An 18,856-nucleotide genomic window follows, 5' to 3' on the forward strand; every position below is an offset into this window, starting at 1 on the left:
ACCTTCCCCCAGTTACCTAGAGGTCTGTGCTGGGGTATTTGCATTTCTTCCCCCCAGATTTCTGCTCCATTATTTTGGGTGTATTTTGTCCATGAAAGGGGCTCACACATCTTAGAAAGGAAGATTTTCTCTTTAAAAGTACTTTCATTGAGCTAACAGAGGGCCTGCTTCTTGGAGCTGGGAGAACTCTGGGAGGAGAGCTTTGCAGCAGTCATTTTTAATCTGTATATTGGAGCCCTACTAAAGATTAAGAACAAAGGCCTGCCACACAGTGACTCAGAATCATTCTTGAGTGAGTATAATGTTTTATAAATATCGGTTTGAACTAAATGCTGCTCATATACTGCAGCTGAAATTGTGATAATCAAATATACAGGATTCTCAAATTTTCAAATAGTTTAAAATAAGCAGGTTCACTAACAATGCAATTAGTTTCATAGAGATTGTAGCTTATACTACAGTTACGTTGACAAGGGTAGAGACATGTCATTGTTAAAAAAAAATTGTTCTCAACTTAGACATTGTGTGAACCCCTAAATAGTTTTGCTGACCTGCACAAAAAACAAATCCTGTTTACCATCAAAATAGATTTTAGGGTATACTTGCGGCATGAAAAAATAAAGGATGCAAAAATAAGCTATGCAGCCCAATTTGTATGTGTGTTTACACAGAAGTCCATCGAGTTATGAGATTTACTCCAATGTAAATGTACATAGGAAGCAGCTGTTTAAGCCACAATTCCTAACACAGAGTTCCTATTGGGGAGAAACTTCCCCAGTATGTTCAGGAATTCTGTAAAGAAATTAAAAATTCATTTTTTGTTGTAGAGCCACAGTGATGGCATGGCTTCTTTGCAGCATGCACTGATTTTTCAATACACACACAAATAGAAAGAAAAAATGGTTGCTTTTTCTGATTACTTGCAGGACAATGTCCAAAAAAGGCCATGGCTGCTGCCATCAAAGAAAACAGCTTCTGCCTCAGAAGAATTGTCCCTTGGACCCACCTGAAGGGTGCGCATATCAATTCAGCAAGCTGAATGAAGACAATCAACACCTTGAGGTTTATCCTCAAGAGATGGACTGCCATATTTGTCCACCAGATTTGTGCCAACAAAATCCTATAAATTTCCAAAAAGTAAGGGTAATAGGTCTTGTCAGCTGAAATGGTTTGAGAAGTTCACCTGGCATCATTATGATAAGGATTGTGATGTGGTTCTTTGCTGTGATTGCAGCAGAGCATTTATAGGGAAAAAGGATTCTTCAAATGTAGAAGTGAGTTTTATTCTAAAAGGTTTCTCAAATTGGAAACATGCTGTTGAAAAATTCCAGTCTCATGAAAAGAGCATTTACCACATGGATTCTGTGAGATACCATCTAAAAAGAGAAAGGTATGAATATTGTTACACTCCTTACAAAGCATTCAAGTAAGCAGCAGCAAGAGGCTCGAGAAGCACTACGCACCATTGTTAGTTCTGTGCGCTACCTCTGCCACACAGGTCAAGCATTGCAGGGATGCACCAAAGAAGATGGTAACTTGATTGACCTTTTGAAGGAACACTCAGAAGACATACCTGCCCTTAAAAGATGGCTGACATGAAGGGACAAATGGCTGAGTGGTGATATGTAAAATCAGCTACTTGAAATTATGGCTCAAAGACTGCAATGTGACATCATTAAAGAGGTGAAATCAAGCCATTTATTTTGAATAATTGCTGATGGGACAACAGATGTGACTGGAGACGAGCAGTTTACATTGTGTCTGCATAGGGTAAAGAGTGAATCATTGAACATATTGGAAGAATACCTTGGTGTTTATAACCCTCCTGATTCTACAGCTTGTACGCTCTTCACTGTTGTGAAAGACATGATCATTCAACTGGGGCTTGATTTCCATGCTTTGTGTGGTCACTGCTTTGATGGTGCAACTAATATGTCTGGGCGTTTCTCTGGTGTTCAAAAAAAGATCGCTGATATTCAACCAGAGCTTGGAAGTAATTAGTTACAGGCAACAAATTATTTGTAATTCATTACTTTTTTGAGGAACGAGTGGGTAATTCCTTTACATTTTGATTGTAATAGAACTAGGAGTAATTGTAATGTTTCCAGCATTACTTTTGGGCATTACTTGGGGGGGGGAAGCAAGGAAGGAGGAGATTGGAAGGGGATAGGGAGGGAGAGGCAAAGGAAGGGGGAGGGAAGGGGCAAGAGGGAGGGGATAGGAGGGAGAAGGGAGGGTGGGTTTGATCCAGGGTTGCCAGGCTCAGGGCCTGAGAATGATTCTGTATCTTTAAGAGAAGAGAAAATTCAGCCAAGTACAGGTTTCTTGCAACACTGTAATGGGATAAACCACAAGGTGGAATTCTCCCTTCCCCCTGCACAACTTTTAAAGATACAGAAGACCTCTTGGAGGCTGGGCCTGGCAACCCTAATTTGATCATTTGCATACTTTTTGAGTTCAGTGCAATTTATTTCTGTGCAATCATGTTTGAAAATGGAAACAGACTGCCTTCAAGTCGACCAAATTTATGGTGACCCTTTGAATAGGGTTTTCATGGTAAATGGTATTCAGAGGTGGTTTTACCATTGCCTTCCTCTGAGGCTGAGAGGCAGTGACTGGCCCAAGGTCACCCAGTGAACTTCATGGCTGTGTGGGGATTCGAATCCTGGTCTCCCAGGTCCTAGTCCAACACTGACCCGGGGGAGGAGGAGGGGAGAGATTGGGTGGGTGGGCACTGGGCAGAGGGGAAGCCTCTTTCCTTTCCAAAAGGAAAACATTGTGAACAGTATCATTGCTTTTCAGCGTTTCCCTCACCTTTTTATTCTACAGCAGGCACATGTAGCCTCCCACCCAAATTTAAACCAAAGCTGCCCCTGGCCACATCCACACCAGGCATTTATTTCACTTTGGAGTCATGGCTTCTCTCAAGAATCCTGGGAAGTGTAGTTAGTGAAGGGTGCTGAGAGTTGCTAGGAGACGCCCTGTCCCTCTCACATACCTTCAATCGGAGTGGCTGACTGTTAAACCAGTCTGGCTACTGGAGCTGTGTCAATGGAATAGAAGTCTCTTCTCAGCACCCTTCACAAACTACATTTCCCAGGTTTCTCTGAGGGAAACCATGACTGTCTCACATGAAATCAAAGTCTGGTGTGGGTGTGGCCCCGATTAGCCAAGACAAGCAGCTGTGAGGCTTTTAGAACACTGACAGTTGGTTCTTACTGAGCATGCCCTGTGTTGTCATAGGGTTCCAGCTAAAATTTCTTAAATTAATTAAAAATCAGCCAGGCATTTTTAAACTTTTAAACTGCAGAAGATGAAGGTCAGAGTATGGAGCAAGGTCAGTATTACAGGTACTCTGTGAACATGGCTGATTTTTAGTGAATTTCAACAGATTATGAGAACTCTGAGAAAAAAAGTCCACAAGGGTTTCTGGGGTTTTTCTCTCTCTTTTTAGAGTGTGAACTCTCTGTTCTTTCTGACTGTTTTGTGTATCACCATGAAAATTGAGAGGGTTGTTAAGCAAGCATTTCTGAGTTCAGGACTATAAGTTTTTTAAGGTTTTGTTTTGAAATGAGCTTATGGGAAGCATCAGAATGGCATGGGGGTATTTTCAATTTAACATTGCGGAATGTGAAAAATCCACGCTGGCTATAGTATACAACCACTCTCGTGGCTATATAATACACTGTGGCAACCACTCACTAGATTTGGCTCTGCAAGAGGTTTGTCGCAGCTGTGGCATGGTTGGTGATGCACTAAGTATTGTTAAGGATGTAACAAACATGATCTAGATCTCAGTAAATCGGAAGAGCACATATTCCAACATTGTTCTTCCTGAAGCCATAGAAAATTCTGAAGGGATATATAAACCAAACAGTCTCCTTCCTTTGTGTCCAACACATTGGGCTGTCAGAGTGAAGTCCATACAGAGGTTCCTTGAGAACTATGAAAGAATTCAAGCAACACTCCATGAAATCCTGGAACATCCAGGGTCCTTCCGAGATGACAGAAGGGCAACAATGAAAGGCTACTACAAAACTGTTGGTAAATTTGGAACAGCAATTGGGCAAAATACATCCATAGCAGTGTTTGGGCCATGCAAAGAGCTTGCAAGAACCCTACAGAGCACCAAATACAATGCAGCAGGGGTAAAGCAAGCAACAGGAATGCTTATTTGTACCCTGTCAAACCTAAGATCAGAGAGTGCATTTGAAGCAATTTGGCAAGACATAAAAATTGCTGCTGGGAAACTGGGCTTGAAGATGCCTGAAATTTCAAGAGGTAGGAAACCACCAGCACATTTTGAGCATACAAAGACACTAACACCACGGGTGGTCCTGGATGCAAAGAAAACTCTCCAGAAGGATTTATTTGATGTAATTGATCACATAACATGTGAAATCAAACGTGGGTTCAACCAGCCTGGAATGGACCAACTAGTGAAACTGGAAAATGCTTTAGTAACTGCTGCATGTGGAAGGCATTTCAGCAGCACAGAAGAGCTCAGAGAGGCCCTTGGAGTTCACAGCTGTGACTTTGATTTGAACAGGCTTCTGGCACAGCTGTTACTCCTCCCAACAGTCATTCCAACTGCTGAAGTAAAGACTATTGAAGACATCTTGCAACCATTGAGACAACAGCCTCAGAGAGTCTGAAATCTCTTAGACCAAGTCGTCATGCTGGTACAGCTCTTACACACCATACCTGCATTAGCAGCATCAGGAGAACGTTGTTTCAGTGCTGTGAGGAGGGTAAAGACATACCTGTGTAATGGCATGACACACAAGTGCCTTATACATCTACTCCTCCATGTGCACAAGCAAAAAAATGGCCAAATTCCTTTGGAAAATATTAGGAATGTTTATGAAACATTATCACCAGAGCTGCTGAACGCCAAGCCACCTTTGGCTTAAGTGTGCCAGAGTAATATTTATGGTTTATTAAAACACAAACAAGCCGTCTATGGCACCTTAAAGACTCACAAATTTATTTAAAATGCAACAGATTCCTTGTTTGTGTTTTCATATCTCAGACTAACATGGCCACCCCTTTTGAACTTATCTTTAAGGTTTGTTGTTATTAAGTATAATACATGCCTGTTATGATATCCAAGTTATAAATAATAGAATATAAGAAACTATACTATTTATTTTAAAATATTTACTTATTACATATTTTAAGATCTTTTTATTTATTTATTTTAATTTATTGTACTTTTAATTAATTTATTTAAAGATCTTTATGCATCTTTATTTTAAGGATGTTATGTGAAGTTCCAGTAATAAATGGAAAGCTCCTAATGTTCTACAAAAGACCTTGCCGCCTTCTTTTCCATCTCTGAAGCACAAACAGGTTAGTTGGAACTTACAAAATTATCCATAACCATTCTGTAACGTTTTCTTTGAGCAATTACTAATGTTTTTCTATTTTTTATTCAAGTGTATTTATGATTGTGACAGTGCTAGAATATGACAGACTTATTGTCTACTTAACCCATTAAATAAGCAAATGTAAAAATGCACCTGCAAGTAGGTCATCATGACATGACCTTTCTGCCAGTCTTGAGTCCCCCCACCTTGAAAACAGTTCCGGGGCCCTGCAGTGTGGAAAGTAACCATGTAAAAGATATACAATGAATAGTGCCTGTGACATTACCAGTACCAAGTAACACAACTCTACTCCTCCACAACCCATGCCTTTAATGATTTAAACATTAAATGTTTTTTAAAATGTTTTAGCAGTTTTAAATGTAGAGGCTGAGCATTTTCCATATGAGGCCGGCCATCAATGCGGGTAATAGCTCCACCTATCGTTCGAAGGCAAGAATGTTTTTTGAAGTCAAGACTAGGGGCATCAGGCCCCTCCCACTCTCCAGTTCATTCTTGCCTTCGTCCGTGCAAGTTCGATAAAGATAGCGTCTAGATAAGTTCTTTGTCTATTTGTGTAACAGGAGGTGGAGGTTTTGTGTGTTTTTCCCATGTTATTCCCTTTCCCCTGTCTTTTACCTTTGAGTCTGTGGGACTGACTGTATTTGTTTATCTTTGCATTAAGGGGAATCCTCTTTTTTGTCTATTTTCCCCTCAGTCCCTTAACTTTTGCTGGGGGACCGCGGCGGCGGTTCCGTCCTCATATGAAAATCACCCTTCAGGTGAGACCAATGGTCCATTCTACTGCTGCAGCATTCAAATGCAGGAGTTTCCAAGTAGCTTACAAGATTTCAAAGAGCAGTGACTCAACATTCTGTGGACATTTTGAATTCTTTCCCTAAAGGTTATTTATTTGCAGGCTGCAGCTTGTACTTTCCAGAGCTACAGTACACTTTGTGGACAAACAAAGCCTTTTTAAGTTGCAAACTCTTATATCCCTGCAATAAGGTTACTACTGATTTATATTACATAACAATGGCAGATAGAACTGCTGATGCTGAGTATGTGCCATATATACTGTACAAACATACACACACATTCTACAAACATACTGTAAAATTACATTCCATATTTGTATATTGCAAATATAATCTGAAAAGAAATAGGTAGGTTGGGAAGGGGTGCGAAAAAGGAGGTGTTTGGGTATTTTGAAAGGCCCTTACACTAGAGGAAAAGGAACCACTTCCTTATAGCAGGGCTGGGGAACCCAGTTCCCTCCAGGTATTTGTTGGACTGCAGTTATCATCCCTGACCGTTGGCCATGCTGGCTGGCACTGATGGGAGCTGCAGCCAACACCTGGAGAGCCACAGATTCTCAATCTCTGTCTACTGGAACAATTCTTTTCTTCTGGAATTGGAAAAGGGAAGGAGAAAATTTCCAGATACATGGGTGGGCATACATAAAAGAACAGTCCCTTGGGATCCAACTTCACCTAGAGCAGCCTTCCCAACTAGTGGGCAACCAGATGTTGTTGCACCACAACTCTCATCAGCCTCAGCCAGCATTGCCAATGATCAGGAAAGATGGGAATTGTGGTCCAACAACATCTGGTGGCCCACTAGTTGGGAAAGGCTGACCTAGAGACTCTGCAGTCAAATAGCCTCCACAGGAAAGAGAGATACACATGCAGACAGCAACTGTAAAATTGCTTTTCGCAATAAAGCCAAATGTCTCAATAAGGATTGTTATTTTTTTCTCAAAAAGGAACATAAGAAACTACTAAGTCAGGTCATTTCTAGCTCACTATGCCTTCAGCATTTCAGCGGAGCACATTTGTTGCCCTACCTAGAGATGCAGGGGATTGAACCTAGAACCTTCTGCGTGCAAAGTAGATACTCTACCACTGAGATATGTTTTGGGGAGGGATGGACATAGTCTATTCTTGGTTCATGTCAGTTTCACTTGTGTTCATTCATAAATCCATTCCATCCCATTTCCACATTAATCTGCAATTTATAAAAAAATCTGCATGCAAATTCATATTTAAATAATATTTTAATACATTTTAAAGCCATATTGCAACATTCAGATTATTTATTTATTTATTTATTTATTGCACTTGTATACCGCCCCATAGCCGAAGCTTAGAATGGAAGATTAGAATGGAATCCAAAGGGAAATTATGTTCCAATTTTCATATTAGTCCAGGAAGTACAGATCAGGTCGATTTGTATCAGAATTCACAGAAAGCTATTTCCTCAGTTATCCCTAGCTGTATGTAGAGTATCTCCTACCCTTCTGTTAAAGCATCAGACTATATCCCCTGTATTAATTGGAACCTGATATTTTTACTAGGCAGTGTCCTCAGAAGACAAAACTTTCTCATCTATTGTTTCCATTAACACATATATTACTGCAATAAAGTTATATCCAGTTCCATCCATACAAAGGTGTTATAATGTGAAAAATACATTGGTTTTTAAATGACAGAAGAGCTGTTTTCTTCACAGAAATATGATGGGAGTATGTGTGCGTGCGTGCATGTGCATGCAATACTGAAATTAGAAATGCTTCATTTCTCAGAAGCAGGCATGTTAGCAAAAACTATTATTAACTACGTGATTTCTGTCTGTGAATATTTAAAACTATACTTGGAAGAATTTATGTGAAATAATAGCAAATTGCAACTCCTCATCAGCCAGGACATAGAGCTAACTGCCTAAGACTCAATAAGCTACAATATAAAACAAACATTTGTATTTTTCCTAGTCTTCAAAATGGAAAGTATTATTATTTGACTAACAATACGCTCCACGTGACTTTCTAAAATGTAATCAGTGAAACAGCACTAAAGATTTTCTATAATTATGGGCTAATTGTGTGCTACAACTTCCTTATTTTAGCAGACTACATACCATAAGCTGGAGAAAACACAAAAGAAGTTGTGTGTTTTCATTTTCTTTTTCCAATAGTACATACTATCTTTTAAACACCAACAAGACCAAATAAAGGGTATTGGCTTGTATGCTTTGTGCTTCTTATTCTGCGGGATCAGTGAAACGACTACAACAGATGTATAATGATTGTCAAAGGGAACCCTTCCAAACTCTTATTTTACTCATCCACACAGACTTGTTATCTAAACCTTTTAGGAGGGAAACTTTCAACATCCTTTCTTCAAGGGTTCCTTATTCTGCAATAGAAACTAATAGAGCTGCTTGTCCTGAACAACATTTCTAGAAAGGTGCCAACCCCAAATGAGATTTCCCCGAATGATCACGGTGGCACATTAACAACATGGCCAGATGTTGAGAACAAGTAAGAGAGAACCTGTAGTTTGAATTAAAGCTATATTGTAACATACAGCTATTCTGAAGTCCCATTTTGCTTGTGTCAGCACCTTATCATTCTGTAAGAAAAGGCAAACCAAATCATTATACATACTAATTAACACCTCTTTATCCTAAGTAAATACTGTCTGTTCTGAATACAACAACAAGGTACTAGCCAAGCCAAAGAAAAATATCACCATTGTCAATCTAAGTGTTGGGAAATGTATTGGCACCAAAATACACTTCTGTTATTCATACAAAATGGAATGAGTAGCAGAAGGGGAACAGCTGCAGCACTGAGGGAGTCCTGAGGACTAGGGCACTACCCTACTTCTGTTCCTTTTCTTTTTTTTAATTTGCTTTATTATTTTTCTGTTAAACCAATCTAGAGGAGATTGGTGGTGGGGAGGGTGTGTGGTGCATGTGTAGTTCCTGCACAGGGTGAGAGTCTGTGCAGTGAACTGAATGATAGGAGAAAGTCGCCAGATGCCTTCAGAGTGAGAGTCTGTAACTGGCAGAAGGCTGGCCCTCCCTCCTGAGACAGGAATAGATGGGCCCTGTGTGAAAAAGTTTGAACGGGTATGACTGTTCCCAATTCTCACAGAGACCTACTGGGATAATTGGCTCAGGTAGGTTTTGTTGGTGGGCTCTTGTTAGGTCCATATCAGGTGTTTAGGAGGAGTCTTAGTAAGGAGGAACATGGGTGATGCTACCCCTATTTCAGTGATCATGGGTAGAGGGAAGTATAGCCATGGTGAGGTGGTGAATTACCATAGAAGATGAGGGCGGGGCTATCTACATCTTGTTCCTTGCTGCCGCTCCTCTCATGAATAGGTTCCTCGTTGCTCATCTGCTGTGTCCACTGGCCTGTGCGTGTTGTTTTTTAAAGCCAGATCGGTACATGATAAGACAACTCTCATCCATGATTTGATTGTGGATGAAGGTGCTGATTCGGTGTGCATTACTGAGACCTGGGTGGGTGAGCTGGGAGCAGTTGATTTGACCCAACTTTGCCCAGTGTCTGCCCACCCAATCTCCTCTCCTCCCTCCCTCCTCCCCCATCCACCCTACCCCTCCCCTTCCTCCCCTTCCCCCTTCCTGTCCCTCCCCAGGTCAGTTTCACCTATCCTAAGCATGATTGTACAGAAGTGAATCCCACTGAACACAAAAAGCATCACCCAGACCTGAGTGGGTGAGCTTGGAGGATTTGATCTGACCCAACTTTGCCCACCTGGATACTTGGTGCAACACCAGCACAGGCTGCAGGGACGGGGGGGGGAGGAGGAGTTGCTGTGGTCTACAGAACTTCCATCTCTGTCACCAGGAAACCACTCTGTTTTGGAGCTTGCTGTGAGGGCCTAGACCTGGTGTCGGGCTGAGGAGACAGTAAACTAAGGTTGCTGCTGGTGTATCATCCACCCTGCTACCCTGCAGCTTTTCTGACAGCTGGCGCAGGCCATCTAGGCTGTGGTGTTGGAGGAGCCCAGAACGATAGTGCTGGGTGATTTCAACGTCCATGCTGAGGCTGCCTCTAGTTTTCTGGCTCGGGACTTCATGGCCTGCATGATGATCATGGGGCTGTCTCAAGTTGTTCCTGGCCCAACACATAGGACAGGGCACACCCTCCACTTGGTTTTTGCTCCAGATGGAGAAAGGGGTGGTCTGGAAATGGGGGGTGGATGTCACCCCATTGTCATGGTCAGATCACTTCCTGGTGAAGTTTAGACTTATGGCTCTAATCCTTCCCTGAGGGGGAGGGCAGATTAAGATGGTCCGCCCCCAGAGGCTAATGGAATCCACAGGATTCCTGAATGCCCTGGGGGAGTTCCCAGTAGATAGAGCAGGTGACCCTGCTGAAGCCCTTGTCACGCTGTGAGGCGCGTTGGGCTCTTGACACAATTGCCCCTGAGCACCCTCTCCAGCATTGTGGAGCCCGCTTTTTACCTTGGTACACCAGGGAGCTAAGGGCAATGAAACAGGCTGGATGATGGCTAGAGTGCAAGTTGCAAGAGACGTCTGTGAGGCTGATCAGGCACGAGTAAAACATCGTAACTGTGCCTACTGTGTGGCAGTGAGGGCAGCGAAGAAGGCCCATTTCTCTGCCTCCATCGCATCTTCAAGTAGCCATCCAGTGGAGCTTTTCCATATTGTCAGGGGTCTGTTGACATCAACTCTAGGAAACGGAGTTTTAGACCCTTCGGAGGCCCACTGTGAATTGTTTGCAAGGCACTTTGAGGGTAAAGTTGCTTGCCTCCATAGCAGTCTTGATGCCCCATCCACATCTACTGTAGTCCCCAATGACGTGTCCAGTGCAACTTCTGCTGCAACTTCTTGGGAACGGTTTCAATTGATGCAGCCTGATGACGTAGACAAGGTGCTTGCGATGATGCGGCCAGCAATGTGTCCTCGCAACCCTTGCCTTTCTTGGCTTATTAAAGCTTGCTGAGCGGGTCTGAGCAAGTGGATCCAAGGTGTGGTCAACGCATCATTGCAGGAGGAAGTGGTTCCAGCTGCCTTGAAAAGAGGGGGTGATCCAACCACTCCTGATAAAGCCCACCCTGGACCCATTGGTTTGTGACAATTACTAACTGGTTGCAAATACCCCTTCTTAGGAAAACTGATTGAGAGGGTTGTGGCGCAGCAATTGCAGGTACTCTTGGATGAAACAGATTATCTTGACCCATCCCAGTCTGGGTTCAGGCCCAGTTACGGGACTGAAACAGCCTTGGTCGCCCTGATGGATGACCTTTATCAGAATAAGGACAGGCGCAGTGTGACTCTGCTTACTTGATCTCTCAGCGGCTTTTGATACCATGGACCATGGTATCCTTCTGGGCGAAACTGGTGAGATGGGTATTGGAGCAACTGTTTTACAGTGGTTCCGATCCTATCTCCAAAGTTGTTTTCAGAGAATAGCATTGGGTGACTGTCTTTCAGTCCCCTGGCAGTTGTGCTGTGAGGGCCTCCTGCAGATACCATCTTATCAGGAGGTCCATTCTGCACAAGATAGGAAACGTACCGTTGGTGTGGTGGCACCTACCCTGTGGAATTCCCTCCCCTTAAATATTAGGCGCCATCTCTGTTATCTTTTTGGCACCTATTGAAGACTTTTCTCTTTCAACAAGCCTTTTAAGTTGAGACCTATCCCAGTCTGCATCTGTGTTGGAATTGCTTTTTAATATGTTCTCAATTTTTATTCTTAGAAGATGTTTTCATAACTTTTTTTAAGTAACATTTTTGAAGATGTTTTGTTTTAATGTGTTTTAAAGTTTGTTTTTATGATGTTTTAATGTTTTTAGTACTTTTGTTTGTTGCCCTAGGCTCCTGCTGGGAGGAAGAGCGGGGGGGGGGAGAAGAAGAAGAAGACATAGGATATGAGATCTCTCCATCTGCACTGCTTCAGTTTGTGGGTTAACTGAGGGATGCCACACTAACTAGACATTGGTATATAGCAGTGAATCTGTTGATGGAAGTCCAGGACTGGAAATGGGGAAAAACTCCCCCCCACACACACACAGTAATAATCAGCTTAATAACTTGGTTTATAACTAGACATTTGGACACTTGTGGTCTGTATATAAATTATTAAGAGGATCGACAATCAGGCACAGGAAAACACACAAGATTTTGTCGTAGACATTTGGACACTTGTGGCATGTATCTTCTAAAAGCCAAATGGCAAGATTATGACACCATCTTGTATGTATTTTATTGACAATTCACACTGCTATATCTTTAATCTGATGGTGTAGTGCAATACACAGTTTCTTCATAGTTGTCTCCACTACATTTGTATAAAATCCTTTAGATGGAAATGTTCCTGAGAATATTTTACAAGGAGACCAACAGAGCAGAAATTTTATACTTGTGGAGGAAAGGAAACAGCAAAACTTCCTCACAATCTTTTCTAGTGTCTGATTAAAAACTCTTTTCAAATTTTGGTCATTAAAAAAATTTGCTGGACAAGATACACGATTGGCCAAATGGGTTTAACAGAAACAATAGGTATGATGAAAGTGTTAATCCTGCAGTTATTAAGAAGTCACAGTACATAACTGATAATAAAAAGAAATTAAGCAGCAAATGTCCAATTTTGCCATGTCTTCAGAACACCCTACTAGAAAACCTCACAAAAGTAATATACAATAAAAAAATTAAAGCACATTTCATTTCTCACTATATCCAATATCTGCCCATTTTGACCTTGTGCCTGTCACCAAGTAATGGCCAAGCTTGGACTCAGTGTTGGGAGCTTGCAAAGATTTTGGTGCCCTCAAGCCTTATTAGGAGAATCTGGCCTTCTCTTTCTCTCTTGGCATTCTTCCCATGGTGTAGAATTCAGATGTACATCTGTGAAGAGAGCTATGTGATCTGACATGGCAAAAAAGGCTGAAATGGCGCCTATGTCCCAAGCATCTTCTCTGTGAAATCCGTGCACCTCCAGCTTCTGAAAGTGCTCTTCAGTGATGGCATCTGATTGACAGATGACAAGCGCAAACTCAGTCATGGCCTGCTCCCAGTCATTTAGGTCAGCCATTTCCAGTTTTCCATGACCTGATCTGCCAGTATTGGTTTTTTGGAATATATTTAATGTAAGGCACCATGTGCAATTATGCAGTATAGACACTTGACACTAGCAGCCACAACAATGAACTCTTTGTCAGCCGTGCTTAGGTTTCCTGTCTCCTTGTTCATGATGGCATTGTAATACGCAAAGAATGCTCTAAATTCTGCTTGTCGATAAGACATTATCTTAAACGCATTGGGCAAAATAGACTATTTCTACTTCCTCCATGAATTCTACTATATCATACAACAAATCCTTCTTACTGGGAATTGGATAGTGCCCAATTGGTTTTGTGGTGTTTCCCCACTCTGTGCTGTATGCATGATTCAAAGTCTGGATTCTTCCCCAAAAGCTCCCCAACACTCTGACAGGCAGAAGGGAAATGGAGCTGCAACGGCGGAGCTGTAGGCAGCTGTTTGTGAGAAGCTGCTTCATCATCATGGTGGTTTGTTGCACTACTCCGGGAAGGAACAAGGAACAGCAGGTGAGGCTGGGAGCCTCCTTCTACCCATTGATCCTCCAGAGGCAAGACAAACTTTGCATGCCTCATAAGGTGTCGCCCACCCACATTTCCAGTCTCCATGATGATCACTCTTCCTCCAGCAATTAGCACTGAAATAAGATAACATGCTTTCCCCTCCCCAAGCCTAATTGGGGGGAAGAGGGTGTGCATTCACAGTGCAAGAGCAGCACTTGTTTTGGCCCTACCCACCACTGGCATGTGGCCCCCAGAGGATTGGCTAAGAGGGAATGTAGCTCCCAAAGCCAAAACCAGTTTATCATGCCTGGTTCAAAAAAACAAGACTGAGGTACTTAGACAGTGAATTACAGCAGAGATGTGAAGGCCTGGAAAAAATAGGGAAAACTTTTGTGGAAATGATTTTTTTCCTGAAAAAGTAAAAAAAAAAAAGGGGGGGGGTTCCAGGTCTTCACATGTCTAGAATTACTACAGTCAAGGAGACTAATGCAGTTGGCTGTTGCTCTTATGAATGCAGCTCTAGTGTAATAGATCCTATTCTATAATGTATAATTTTATTTTAGTATCGGATCTTTGCTTATGTTTTAAAACCACTTAGGAGATCTCCCATACATACAGAAAACAGAAAATTCTTAGAAAGGGGCCTACGTAGTAGCTGCCATACTTTGGAAAAACATTTGGAGCTGCAAGCAGTGGTTTTCTCTCACAAAATTAGCTATTAGACCAGCCTTTCCCAACCGGTGTGCCTCCAGATGTTGTTGGACCACAACTCCCATCAGCCTCAGCCAGCATTGCCAATGGCTGAGGCTGATGGGAGTTGTGGTCCAACAACATCTGGAGGCACACCAGTTGGGAAAGGCTGTATTAGACAGTTCTGCTGACACACAAGTAGAATCATAGAACCATAGAATAGTAGAGTTGGAAGGGGCCTATAAGGCCATCAAGTCCAACCCGCTGCTTAATGCAGGAATCCAAATCAAAGCATTCCCGACAGATGGCTGTCCAGCTGCCTCTTGAATGCCTCCAGTGTCGGAGAGCCCACTACCTCTCTAGGTAATTGGTTCCACTGTCATATGACTCTAACAGGAAGTTTTTCCTGATGTCCAGTCAAAATCTGGCTTCCTGCAACTTCAGCCCATTATTCCGTGTCCTGCACTCTGGGATGATTGAGAAGAGATCCCAGCCCTCCTCTGCGTGACAACATTTCATGTACTTGAAGAGTGCTACTGTATCTCCCCTTAGTCTTCTCTTCTCCAGGCTAAACATGCCCAGTTCTTTCAGTCTCTCCTCATAGGGCTTGGTTTCTAGTCCCCTGATCATCCTTGTTGCCCTCCTCTGAACCTGTTCCGGTTTTTTTTTTAAGATGGATTTTATTAAGCGCAAAACAGCTCTCAATACATTATCCATACAAAGAGGGGGAAAACGACTATAGTGAATTTCAAAGATTTGATAGGCAGGATGTATATTGGCACAATAAAAAGGACCATTTAAAAAGTAATACAAATTAAAACTATAGGGTCACCACTGTCTAAACAGGTAGCTTGCCTACAGCCTAAAAATACTACATGACCTGGAGAATAACGAGAATTACTATTCTCTGAGGAACTTGTACTTATTAGCACCATTCAAAGCTTGCATCAGTTGCTTAAGCAAAGAAGCACCTGACAGGTTGGGGTAAAGCTTCAGAGCAAAGGGTTCAGTGCAATATTTTCAGTTCCTTTTGATAATATTTAAAGTCAATGGTTTCATAGCATGTTAAATAATTATGGCTTGGTAGAAATACATGGTTAAGATATCGAGTAAGTTTTACATTATACGAACAGGAGATCCACCAGACATTGTCATTTTGTTTGATGGGATGGAGCACAATTGGATAATATCACCTGACATCTCTCAGATTCAGTGCTATACCAGCATCTTCATGAGCATACTACCCAAAACTGTCTGGAACAGCACAAGCAGCAGCTGCTGGGCACATCTCAATAAATGTGTGAAGTGGGAGACGCTGTAGCAGGGAAGCGCCACTGACCAGACATTTGCCCAATGTCATTAGGGCACATTCAATGCAAGATGTTTACTATTATGTAAGTGACACAGCCAAGAGGTAGGAGGGTTTACAGGACTAGGAAAACTCATGGCAGACAGGAGAGAAACAGATTAACACAGAGAACTGGTAAGGCCTCTAGGCAGGGCTTGGGAAACAGGGTACTTAACTGAAAGTCAGCAAGGAACAATGGAGTAACAATTTATAGCAATCAGGTATACAAGAGACACTGGTCAAGCAGAACTACTGAATTACAATACAAAAAAACCTGAAGAAGCTTCCAGCTTTTCTATAGAAAATATGGAAAATATGAAAGAAATGGTAATTCAGATGGCTTATCTAGCAACATAGCCAAGAAAGTTTCTCCAAAACTATACTGACCATTAACTTATCTAAATTATTTTCTAACTATTACATTAAAAAGGAGCCATGTAAGGCCAGCTTTGAAACTTGCTTTTGCACTAGCACAGGTTTGCTGCAATCTTACTGATCCCTATCCTCCAAGTCTGTAGTTCGCTCCCAGGACTTTGCCCAGGCCAGACCACTCACTAGCCCTTCTTCTCATGTGCTTTTGCCTGGGTGGAATGGGTTCTTCAACTGTGATAATGCCTCTTGCTTGTTTTGATGGAGGACAGATGAGAATCTCTGGTATTTGCGTAGGTGGAGTGTAGTCTATTGTGCAAAGCTAAGAGTCACATCTGTTGCTCAGCCCACATTTGCCTCTGGCCCCACCCACCCCAGACTGGAAGACTGCCCAGAAGAGAATGTAGCCCCCTGGCTAAAGAAGGTCCCTCACCTCCATACTAGAGCACAAGAACGCTAACTGAAGATAATAATTATACCACAGTGGCAGGTGCTACAAGGTTTCCCTCACAAAATGCCATCATGAATTAACTCACAAAATCTGCTTCAAGTTTTTCCATTTCTTGCTTGTAGCTCCTCATTCTACTGCTGTACATGCCTCGGCTCTGTGGAGGGATTTCTCGAACTTCAAGCTCCATTTGTTCCAGCTAGTAATTAAAAATAAGAAGAGGAAGGGAGAATGAGAGAAAAGATAAGTTGAATTATTCACTAAGGATTACTTGAACGTAATTCAAACAGTTATGGATATACAGACAATGTTAATTACTCCTACAAAGAATCTTGTGGTATCTTAAGGACAGATTTATTGTAGTGCAAGCTTTCATGGGATTCATCAAATGTGTCACGCCTTCTCTGGCAGATATCTGGCAGATATCTACACAGATACACATCTAGGCTGGGATGCTTAAGGGCAGCCAAAGGACCATAAAATGCAAGGATAAGAAGTGCATCTATGACATTTCTATGCAAAGCTCAAACGCATACACAGTAAGAACAGACACTGTAATAATACTCTTCAAGCTATACTATACTAATTTAACACCTACAATGCAAGAAACCCAGAAACGCAATGAAATAGCATTACATTTGCAGATAAATTCTAGTTCAGCAATTCACTCTGGAGTTTCTCTGAAGTCTTTTCTCTGAATTATGGCAACTTTGAGGTGAGGATAGAACAAGTGTGTTTTAATTAAATGTAATATATTTGCTTGCACACACACACACAAACGCAGACAGACATGACTCTAGACTTGCAACACTGATGTTCTTTACTTGTCTGCAACCATACAGAATGTCAATAAGATGCCCTTTAACAGGAAACCAAAGAGTTGCCAATGTTAACCAAAGCATATAGCATCCTGGCCTCTTGTATTTAAAGTGAAATATTTCAGAGCGACAGCACAATATTCCTGTGGCACCTGCACTGACCCATAGAAAGCTTAGCAAGAATCCAAGGACTAGATTACAATTATTATTAGAATCCAAGTACTGGATTACATTGGTTACCTAGAAATTAAGCTAAGTGGAGCTTACTCTGAAGTATGCATGCATAGAATAATAATAATTAGTGATAGTATGAAATTAATATTGTTAAGACTTCTATATTTTTTAATTTTAAATAGCAAGAGCTCAAAGTGCTTCATGCAGACTTTCTCAGTAATCCTTACAATAACCCTGCAAGGTAAGATACTGTTATCATCCACAGATATTGTTGGCCAGTAGTGCAATCTATGTGACTCACAGAGGTTTTTTCGGAGGCGAATGAAACCTGCAATAAATGGGTTAAACAGAGCAAGAGGGGTTGCCAGGTTCCTCAAGGCCAGCAGATGGTTGGCAAGGGCAACGGCTCTGATAAGAGCAGCTCTCGCAGAAGCTCTAGTGTGGGGGAAGGTTGTATGGAGAGAGGACTGCGTTTGAAACTTATTGTCAGTAAAAGACTCTTACAAAGAACTTTGCTTGGCCTGAATTATTTCTGGTTCTGCACAGCTCCAGAGTCGCTTCTCTGGACTGTACCAACACGCACGCGCCAACAGGGGTTATGGGCCCAGAATACAGTCCGAAGTAAGAGGTTCTGGTGCTGTTTGGATCCGTTGTTGCAGAGGAAAGAAGCAGCAAGAGAGAGGCAAGTAAAGAGTGGACAACATGGCTATAAACCTGTCATCCGGGATGCCGATGGAGAGATTGAATGCAGTTAATTACTCCAGTTGGAAGTGGAGAATGAAAGCAGTTCTGTTCAAAGAAGATTTGTATGACGTGATAGAAAACCCCCCTCCGGCTGCTCCATCAGCAGCGTGGACGAAGAAAGACGAGAAAACGAAAGCATTTATTACTCTAGGGCTGTCTGATTCTCAACTGCTACACGTAAAGAATGAGCCGACAGCACATGCAATGTGGGAAAAGCTAAGAGCCGCTCATGTGCAGCAAACAGCAGGGAGCCGGCTGTGTTTAGCGCGGAAACTTTGTCAGATGCGTTTTACAGATGAAGTGACTATGAGTGAGCATCTTGCTGAATTTCGTAGATTGTTTGGAGATCTTCAAGATCGAGGAGTGAATCACAGTGACATTCAGATGGTTTATATACTGTTATCTTCATTTGATCAAAAATGGGACACGTTGGTAACTAGTATGGAGACGTTGCCAGACGGAACTTTAACTCTGGACTTTGTAGAGCAAAAACTGCAACAGGAATGGAACAGAAGACAGGA

The 18,856-nt window shown here is 42.1% G+C and overlaps 1 protein-coding gene and 1 pseudogene across 6 annotated transcripts in view; both read right to left on the reverse strand.

The window, feature by feature from the left end:
• VTI1A (vesicle transport through interaction with t-SNAREs 1A) overlaps positions 1–18,856 on the reverse strand; it is a 396,691-nt gene that overhangs the window by 357,991 nt on the left and 19,844 nt on the right. For all 6 annotated transcript variants that reach the window (XM_061636007.1, XM_061636008.1, XM_061636011.1 and 3 more), the window contains exon 3: positions 16,688–16,798. In XM_061636007.1, coding sequence (XP_061491991.1) covers positions 16,688–16,798 — 111 coding nt within the window. The remainder of the gene's footprint in view (positions 1–16,687; positions 16,799–18,856) is intronic.
• Positions 12,983–13,701, reverse strand: LOC133388426 (uncharacterized; annotated as a pseudogene).

The sequence above is a fragment of the Rhineura floridana genome, chromosome 7, assembly GCF_030035675.1.
Source record: "Rhineura floridana isolate rRhiFlo1 chromosome 7, rRhiFlo1.hap2, whole genome shotgun sequence".
Lineage (NCBI taxonomy): Eukaryota > Metazoa > Chordata > Lepidosauria > Squamata > Rhineuridae > Rhineura > Rhineura floridana.